Source organism: Podarcis cretensis (assembly GCF_951804945.1).
Source record: "Podarcis cretensis genome assembly, chromosome: 10".
In the NCBI taxonomy this organism is placed as follows: domain Eukaryota; kingdom Metazoa; phylum Chordata; class Lepidosauria; order Squamata; family Lacertidae; genus Podarcis; species Podarcis cretensis.
In genome coordinates, this window is record NC_137179.1 from 24,179,978 (window position 1) to 24,190,128 (window position 10,151).

The 10,151-nt window shown below is 46.9% G+C and overlaps 1 protein-coding gene across 5 annotated transcripts in view; it reads left to right on the plus strand.

Annotated features, from left to right (window-relative positions):
• TBXAS1 (thromboxane A synthase 1) overlaps positions 1–10,151 on the plus strand; it is a 218,014-nt gene that overhangs the window by 202,400 nt on the left and 5,463 nt on the right. For 4 of the 5 annotated variants that reach the window (XM_079992705.1, XM_079992708.1, XM_079992706.1 and 1 more), the window contains exons 11-13: positions 4,320–4,408; positions 5,872–6,009; positions 7,499–7,661. In XM_079992705.1, the coding sequence (XP_079848831.1) occupies positions 4,320–4,408; positions 5,872–6,009; positions 7,499–7,661 (390 nt within the window). Of the gene's footprint in view, positions 1–4,319; positions 4,409–5,871; positions 6,010–7,498; positions 7,912–10,151 lie in introns of those variants that run through there. The other variant, XM_079992709.1, reaches the window with a different exon arrangement.

Genomic DNA, 10,151 nt, shown 5'->3' on the forward strand with positions numbered 1-10,151 from the left:
CTGAATCAGCTCCTTGGTCCACCTAGCAGGATTCCCAAAAGGACTGTTGCAGCCTTGCTGGAGATTCTGTGCATTGAATCCAGAACACTGGCATGCAATGCATGGTCTCTACCATTGAGCTGCAGTCCTTCCCCTTCACAATCGGCCATCATCTTCCTTCCCCACGATTCTCACAGCTTCCATACTTCTAAAAGTCTAACCTTTGCATTTTAGGTGGACTTTAAAAATCCAGTATTACCTTCTCTCTGCATTCTCTTTAAACACAAGACCTGGTTAAGGGCAAAGCCCTGCTGCAAAATGCTGTATGTGTGAGAATTCTGCTCGGTCTGTAAGCCCTTACATCTATCAATAAGGTTATTGCAAAAGTTTGCAGTGAAGCACCTCTAACGTTGCCTAACATTATCAGGTTTCCTTGACCTCCGTTGGCCTGAGTATGAAATAGAGATGGATCTAGTTTTGTTGGTAGATTATCCTGCTCCTAGAAGCTGGCAAAGGTCAGCTGTCCAGGCTGCATTCTTTGATCTCTCAGTAGACTTTGATCCATGTGATCAAGAAATATTGCTGGCATTTTTGCTGACCCTGGCTGCAGTCAACAGGAATGCATTTCAGGGAGGAGGACAATGAGGTCAATGTTGATCCTAAATATTCTTTTACAGTGCTGGATTCTGTGGATGTGAATCAAATTTAGAGTTGATTTACGCACACCCACACCCACACAAACATGCTATCACACTTGATTTGCAAATTTGTGATAAAGTCGTTATCTTGGACTGTGTTAGGCGAGACCCAGGCTGAAATCCACTCCGTTATGAAGCTCAAGCAGTAACTCTCAGCCTCATGGGGATTTGGATGGCCTGGGAGGGAATTGTGTACTGAGCAGAGGGGATTAAAAATGCAATTACAAAAAATGAGGAAGCAGAAACAGAAAGTGTACAGATAATTTGCGTATTCTCCCTCTATGCTTTTCCTGCATGTCGCGTGGGTGTGTCATTTATGGCTCTCCCTGTCAAAGTGAAGACAAGTGTATTTAGCATTTTGGTTTTTTTTAAATAATATTTATTAAGCATTTTCAAATATAACAGAAAAAGAAAAATCTTATTTTCATTAACATTTTTCCAGGACTTCCCCCCCACCCCCTTTTGTATTCCAATTCTTTCAATTAAATTCAACAAGTTCTTACCCCAAGTTTTAAACTTATTACAATTAACCCAATATTAAGAATGTTTTTCCCTCCCCTAAAATCGACCTTGCTCCCTTCCACGAGTTCCCCACTTTAATATGCAGAACAGATTAAAATTTTAAAAAGATAGAAAAAAGAATAAAGTATAATTTAACACCCTTTGGATTCCAAATTTCCCTCCCCCCTTTCCCGGTTGCGTTCCCCAATGTCCATCAATGCCTGTTGTCATCCTGGAGATCCCACTTCTAGGCCGAAATCCTTCAGAGATCCACTTTGCCGTCTTTTTAAATAGTCTTTGCCATCTTTTTAATCATCTTTAGTTTCAAGCGTCCAATCTTGGGAGAAATTCTATCTCAAAAAAGTCCATTTTTTTTTTGTCCGATTCTTATTGTTCATGTTGTTCTTGTTGTTCTCTCTCCTCATTTTTCTCTAGTTTCATTTCCTGCTCTCCTGCAAAAATGTTCCAATTCCAAAAGCTTCTAAATTCTCCTACAGAGGCTTTGTTATTCAGGAACAAAACTTACGTCAAGTCCCTTCCATTCTTCAATAGATAAGTCTATTGTCTCCTTTAGTGTAGAGACCTCTGTAGACAAAATAATATTCCATTTCTGCAGTTTCCCAGGAGATAAAAAATCCAGTTCAAGTTCCATGGCAACAATACTTGTAATGTCCCACAGCCCCTCTAGGGGGATTATAGTTACTCAGTTTCCTTCCAGATCCACCCAACAGTCAAAGTAACTTGTAATTCCTTATTTTAGACAATTTGTATCTAATTCATAACAAATGTAACCGGCAAAGTCCTTCTAGCAAAGTTCTCTTTTTATTCTTCAGCTTTGACAGCTCCTTTGACAGCTCCCGGTCCCGGGGGGGGGGTTGCATTTTAGCTCACATCTACTTTTCTCCTCCAGCCCAATCTTATAACTTTCCATCGTGAAATTAATAACTTTATCAAACTTAGGTAGCACTCGATCTTAGTTGTTAAATCCTTTGCTTTAAATCCTCTACAACAGGGGGGAGGCTGACTTCCTTTTTGCTCCTCCCCCGCTCACTCCTAATTTAAAATTTAAATTTTTTTCCTTTTTTAAATCCAGTTTCCAATTACTCACGGGTTGTTCTTTTATTCCGAATTTTCAATTGAAGAAGTCAGCGCTCTCCGCCAAATGGCATGCGGCTTCGCTCGGCAGAGGAAGCGGAGGACTCACAGCACCACCACCCCCCTGTCACCCGCTCTGCAGCCTTTAAAAAGGCTCCTTCGCGTGGTCGGGGGGGCGCAAATGGTGCCAGCCGAGTCACCATGCCCATGGGTTTCAGCGCCCATGGTTTTTGAGGGTCCCCGCGTCGCCGGCGCGGTAGAACCCAGCCCCTGCCGAGCCGACTCCCTCCGGAGCTCGGAGGGAGTCCGCCATTCGGCGATGGCGCCAACCCGGAAGTATTTACCATTTTGGTGGCAACACAGTACATAGGGGCATAGGTGGAAAACACATATGCAATCTTGATTCATGCATTGCTTCCTTTCAACATGTGAAGCAGATAGGAATGGGCCCTCATTTTCCCGTAAGTTCAGTTCTCCACATCAATTTGGAGAAGTGTGAATTTTGAAGGATGGCTGTGTTTCAGTTTTCATAATCATTTGAAAAAGTGCAGATTGATAGATTTGTCCTTAAATGTGAACTCCATTGAATTCCTCCCCCATTCCCAGGTCCATATTCAGAAATCATGGCTGGATGGAGTCGGATGGATAAAGTCTCCCAGGGGTCTGTCTTCACCCTTATCCATTCCTGCTCTTGATGGTGAAAAAAGCCACATAAGTCACTCTTTGCTTTGCTGCCTCATTCCTCTCTCTTAGCATTAGGATTGCTTCTCCTTTGTACTTTTAATAATGTGTGAGGCGAGATCAATAAAGTATGCAACAAAGCCAAATTCACAACTGAAGGAACAACAGACCATCTTGGATCCCATGATTAAGCCCATATGGGCTCCCTCAAATCTTCATAGAACGATGGGCTTATCTGAGCATAAGGTGTCTTGTAGCAGTTTATCCTACGTGAATTTTTAGGAGAGCCTGCTAGAATTCCAAGTACTCTCTGCTTGATTCATCAAGGTCTTGCGTATAGTTTTGCTGCCCTCGCCTGGTAAGACAGAGCAGTCATTTGTGCTGTTGAAGCAATTTCCCTAGAGGAGGAGGAGGAAAGGGAAATTACTCATATGCCTCTGGGCCTTTCCCAGCGGCAAAAGTGGGCAGGAATAAATCAGGATGAAATACTAGAAAAAATGTGGAGTTCGGGGGGGGGGGGCAAATTTTTTATTTTTTTTTTAGCATGAGTGTATTCATCATGGGAGTTCGGACTACGGAATGCATAAAATATAGGAATGTAGGAAGCTGCCTTTGACAGACCAATTGGCTCAGTACAGCCTACACTGACAGGCAGCAGTGCTCCAGGGTTATGAGCAGAGGTCTTTCCAGCCCTGGTGGAAGATGCCAGGGATTGAACCAGAGAGCTTCTTTTTTGTGTTTTTTGTTTTTTTTCCAGAAGTATGTGTAATGTATCTCGTATTTTTTCCATGTAACATTTTTACAAGTCCGTTTCATTTGTTGAGACATTAGTGGGGGGGAAGGGATGGAGGGGGTGGAGATGGGTGGGGGTGGGGTCGGGTGGCGATGTTTCTATTTTGCTTAATGTATGTAGGGTTTCGTGTCAGTGTTGCTCGTGCCGGTTCTCTGCTGTTCATTTGTGTTTCTTTGGTGGTGAGAGAGGTTGGGGTTGGCCTATGGTGTGGCAAGACGCCTTTACCCAGGTATGGCTCCCCTTTATCACACACACAGCCCAACAAGACAATGACAATAACCCACCAACAGCATACAAATCAATATGGCTAACCTGATCCAAAACACCCACCCACCCCACGAGAACCTGAGAGCTTCTACATGCAGAGCAGATGCTCTGGGCCTTCCCCTATGTGGGTGGGGTAAGCAGTAAAGTCTAGCTGGCTCGGAGATTGTTTTCTTCTGCATCTTTATGATGGTCCTTTATGGTGGTTCATTCCACCTTAAAGGGTCCCATCAGAGAAAGTAAGATGGAGATAAATATCTTAATAAAACATAGTAAAAAATAATTACCCTCACACCCACCTTTTACAGGGTGTTCCTGACTATGAAAACATACATGAACTCCCCTACTTGGACATGGTGATAGCAGAGACTCTGCGCATGTATCCACCAGCATTCAGGTTAGTAGAAATCCCTCTTCCAGAATCTGTCGTGCACGCTTTCTCAGGCCAGGACTGGGTATTCAGAATCTGGCAGCGGCTGGATTGCTGCTGCTGCGCTTTATTTGATTTCAGTCCTGCCATTTGATCCAGAAGGATTGCCAAAGCAAGATTGTATAACATAATACAATATAAAAACACTGGGGCTGTTTTAGCCCCTTCCAAAGGCTTAGTGTTGCTCTGGGATGGGCTGAACAGGTGCCGCTGCAGAGAGAAGGGACGAGATGTCTGGTGCGTAATTCCTTCAAAACAAGTGCTTTTTGAGCCCTGCAGGGCTGAGATACTGTGACTGCGTAGCCTGTGCCGAGGCTAACATTTATTTTCTTTTTCTTAAAAATGTCTACTCTACCTTTTTACCAGCCAGGTTGCCTACGCTGCTATTTGATTTCGAAACAATGCAAAGATGAACTTTCAAAACAGACTGAAACAAAACAACCTAAAAATATTCACAGTTCAAACGGCAGCAACTAAAAATAGAAAGAGGCAGGTTTATCTTATCTGATATTAAAAGCTTGAGAAAGAGAGGACAGCTGTAACCTGGTGCCTAAAGGATAACAAACACCAGTGTCAGATGAATATGGTTGGGGAGAGACCACAGAGGTGGCCTGGTTCTTGGTGAGGAAGGGGAAGCAAAGGTATCAGGACCTGGAACTAGGCCTCCTCTGAGGATCTTGTCATATAGGACATGGCAATACTTAAAGATGTGCTTGCCCCCAAGCCGTTTAGAGAGATTTTAAAGCAGAAATACAGCCAAGCCAAAGGGGCACCCAAATTCTGCTGCCATATCCAGAGGTGCAAAACTGGGAGGCAGGGTTTTCAGGGGTAAGGTGGGCAGAATGAGAGGAGGATCTCACATAAAAAAAGCCTTGTTGGATCAGGCCAGTGGTCCTTCTTAGTCTAGCATTCTGTTCTCACAGTAGCCAGCCAGATACCTGTGGGAGGCCCACAAGCAGGACTTAAGCTCAACATTTACTTTCCCATCCTGCAGTTTCCAGCAGCTGGTATTCAGGATACTGCCAGGAAGTTACTGTGGGTGCCATTTCACCCACACTACCCACCCACTGGAATTGACAAGGGGATGTTCCTCCCACTTGCTGCTGCTCTAAACACACACACACATTTCAAGGGGAAAGATATTTTTGTTTCCTAACTACTCTTTGAAGTGTGCTAGAAGCCAGTGGCAGTCCTTTTTAGTGTCAAAATATGCTCCCTGCAAGCAGGTTGCCAAACTAAGTGATCTGGGCAGCCACATTATCTAAGCAGCCTGCTCTCTCTCTCTCTCCACTTTTCAGTGATCCTAGCCATGCTCCCCTCACGCAAAGCAGCCCATCCTTGAAAGGTTTACGTGCAGAAGCTTCTCCAAGTACGTCTTCCCTGTGCATTTGTCTTCGCATTCTTGAAACGTGCCATCTTTGCTCTTGTAGGTTCACCCGGGAAGCAGCAAAAGACTGCTTAGTTTTGAAGCAACGTATACCTGCTGGTGCTATAATAGAATTTGCTGTTGGACACCTCCATTACAATCCAAGGATCTGGCCGGAACCTGAGAAGTTTATTCCCGAGAGGTATGTGGTCTGTTGTTCTCCCTTTGATCAGACCCAGTAAAATCAATCCCCGTTTCTTACACAGCTGATAATGGAAGGGCATTGATTTGTGAAAGAGAGATAGGAATAGCTCACTTGGTGGGCCTTGATTTCTCCGTTACTTCTTCTGTAGGACCAAGGATTATGGTGCCCTCTTACTTTTGCAGGCTTTGGCCAGGTTCACGTGAGCAGTTATTTTAACCAGCGTTTCTTAAAGTGCCATCATATAGACCAGGCCCAGGTGTCAAATGCTGCCCTGCAGACCTCTCTCCGGCCCTTGAGATTCTCCCCAGGCCAGATCCCCACCAGCCTGGCTTCACACCCTTCTTGAGACTTGTGGCCCTGAATTCTGATCCAGACCCTTGCTGGCTTGGAGGGAGGGTTGACAGGGGTGTTTATAGTAGAGGTAAACTTTACGTTCATTGATACACCCAGCTCAGCTTCTGGCTCTGCCCACCCCTGGACAATGTACTTTTACTCCCACCAAGATCTAGCCTACATGTTGCTGTTGGGACACTGACACCCAGACAGTGATGTCTGTAATGTAGCCAGCTGGGATAGCTCAATTGGTAGAGCATAAAGACTGTTAATTTCAAGGTGATGGGATCGAGACCAACGCTGGGCCAAATATTCCTACATTGCAGGAGGTTGGACTGGATGACGCTCATGGTCCCTTTCCAACTCTACGGTTCTGAGTGCTGCTCTGCACTTTGCCATTAGGTACAGGATGGAAATGCTGGTGCAAATGCTTTTTTTCACAGTACTACTTTCACCCTTGGTGGCTGCTGTATGGGGTCCTGAATCAACCATCTCCTGTGCTAGCCTAATTCTGTACATATTCCCATAGTACTTTTGGCCACCCCACAATAGTTTCTCTTGGTACGCATCCCTCTAGGTGAGAGATAGGGAATGTCTGAGGCCCTCTACATGCTGTCGGGCTCCAACTTCCCCCAGCCCAGCATGGCCAATGGTTAGGGATGATGAGAGCTGTCATCCCACATCTGGAGGAGCACAGCTGTTCCTCTCCCCTGCTGTAGACCTCTCACTTTCTGTTGAAACTGGCAGGGGTGACGACATGGTATCTTCTCCCCCATTAGGTACAACTACCATTGTCTCCAGAACCTGCTAAACTGGGAAGATGCATGCATGAAAGGGGCATGGCTAGCTACTTAAGACTTTGGGAACAGGCCCCCAATTTTGCACATGCTAATTTATATGTAGAGATGCAAATTTAAGCTGTTAGGGTGGGTTGCACTGTGGGTGGGCTGGTCTTGCTGCTCCACCCTTAATCTGTTAGCAAGAGGAGCTGCTTATGTGTTTATTAAAAATGAAGAACAAACGGGCAGATTAATGTGTCTGGGGTCTCACTGGCATTCCATTTTGCTTACAAGATGAGGCACACTACAAAGTGAAAAAATACAGTTTTAAGGTTTATGGTTTATTTTAATCAATTTGTTTTCTTGCCTCACAGGTTTACAGCAGAGGCCAAGCAGCAGCGTCCCCCACTTTCTTACCTCCCCTTTGGGGCTGGCCCTCGTGGATGCATTGGCACCCAGCTGGCTTTGATGGAAATAAAGGTGGCATTTCTGAGAATCTTGCAGAAGTTTGAGTTCAAAGCCTGCTCCAAGACAGAGGTTTGTAGCGATTCCTGGAACTATGTCTCTCTGCTCAGCGGAATATTATAGAGGGGGAACTGTGTGTTGGAATTGGAGTTGTTTTTACAAAGGAGAAGTCTTTGTTTGTCTGTCTTCAACACTGTTGTGCAGATCTCCACCCAATCTTTCAAAAGCAGATTTGGCACCCCCGTCTATGGTCATAAGTGGAGTACTGCAGGATGGGACCAAAGGTCTACCTAGTAGCATCCAGCTCCCCAGAGTACCCAACCAGACAAGCCCACAAATAGGAAATGAACATATATTCACTGCATCTATATTCCACCTTTCCTCTAAAGAGGTCAAGGTAAAGGATTCTCCCCACTGAATCCTCACAACAACCCCATGAGTTAGGTAAGGCTGAGAGTGATTAGTCAAGGCCACCCTTGAGTTCATAGCTGAATGGGGGATTTGAACCTTGGTATCCCAGCCCAGTGCTCTACCCCCTACTGTAACCTTCATACTTTCTACACTCACGGAACTTATTTCAGCATTGACACTTGGGAATGAGGAACCTCTGCAAAGCTATCATTAACCCGTTGCATATAGCTGCAGATCTATGACTTAATAGGGTATTCCATCAGTTCAGCGGGAAGCAAGGAAGCGGGCCAGGTCTAGTGTAAGGTTACCAGACACCCCCGTTTCCTGGGGACAGTCCCCGGATTTACAAATCAGTCCCCTGACAAAATCCACTGAGGTTTAAAGGTGTCTCCAGATTCATTGAAAAAAATCTGGTACCCTTAGTCTAGCAAATACGTACTGCTCCGGCGGAAAAACAGCGTTTCCGTGCACTGCTCTGGCTCGCCAGTAGCGGCTTAGTCATGACCCGGAAGCTGTACGCCGGCTCCCTCAGCCAATAATGTGAGATGAGCGTCGCAACCCCAGAGTCGGCCATGACTGGACCTAATAGTCAGGGGTCCCTTTACCTTTAAGGCAGGTATAAGGAACGTTTAGCCCTCCAGATGCTGCAAAACTACAGCTCACATCAGCTGCAACAAACATGACCCATGTCTGGGGTGGTGAGAAGTGTAGCTCCCTGCCAATTTGGATACAATAAAGGAACTGGAGGCCCCTCGACTGTCCTCGGGTTCAGTATTGGACCACTTTGACTGGATATCCCCAGCTGATGTAGACAGATTCCTCCGAGCTGGAAAGCCCACCACCTGTCCTCTCGACCCGTGCCCGTCCTGGCTGATTAGAGCGTGTCCAGAAGAGGTGCGGGCCCCCCTGGGGGATATCATCAATCTGTCCCTTGGCACCGGGACATTCCCAGGGGAACTGAAGGAGGCAGTGGTGAGCCCGCTCTTAAAGAAAACATCATTAGATCCCTTAGATCTATCCAATTACCGCCCGGTTTCGAATCTTCCATTCCTGGGTAAGGTGATTGAGAGAGCGGTTGCTGAACAGCTTGGTAGGTTTCTGGATGAAACATCAGCTCTGGATCCATTCCAGTCCGGCTTCCGCGCTGGTCATGGGACCGAGACGGCTCTGGTCGCCCTAACAGATGATCTCCGCAGGCAGCTGGATCGAGGCGGGTCGGGGCTGCTGATCCTTCTAGACCTGTCAGCAGCCTTCGACATGGTCGATCACGAACTCCTGGACCACCGCCTTGCCGACGTGGGGATCCAGGGCACAGTCCTTCAATGGCTGCGCTCGTTTCTCTCTGGTCGGGGACAGAGGGTGGCGCTTGGGGGGGAATTGTCATCCCGCCACTCCTTGGTGTGTGGTGTGCCTCAGGGTGCAATACTCTCCCCGATGCTTTTTAACATCTTTATGCGCCCCCTCGCCCAGCTTGTCCGGAGTTTTGGGCTGGGCTGCCATCAGTATGCTGATGACACCCAACTCTATTTGTTGATGGACGGCCACCCGGACTCGGCCCCAGACACACTGATCAGATGCTTGGAGGCTGTGGCTGGATGGTTACGTGGGAGCCGGCTAAAGTTAAATCCTTCGAAGACAGAGGTCCTCTGGCTGGGACGGGACGATATGGGACTGAGGGGGCAACTCCCACCTCTTGCGGGGGTGCAATTAGTGCCAGCACCGTCCGTTAAGAGTTTGGGTGTAATCTTCGATACCTCCCTCTCCATGGAGGCGCAGATTGCAGCTACAACAAAGGCGGCATTTTTTCATCTCCGCCAAGCTAAGCAGTTGGCTCCTTACCTCTCTCGCCCTGACCTAGCCACTGTGATCCACGCGACGGTCACCTCCAGACTGGATTATTGTAACTCGCTCTACGTGGGGCTGCCCTTGAGACTGACCCAGAAACTCCAGCGGGTGCAGAATGCCGCAGCGAGACTCCTTACGGGGTCCTCGCTTAGAGATCACATTCATCCGGTGCTATACCAGCTGCACTGGCTCCCGGTGGAGTACAGGATCAGGTTTAAGGTGCTGGTTTTAACCTTCAAAGCCCTATACGGCCTAGGGCCCTCGTACCTACGGGACCGCCTCTCCTGGTATGCCCCACAGAGGAAC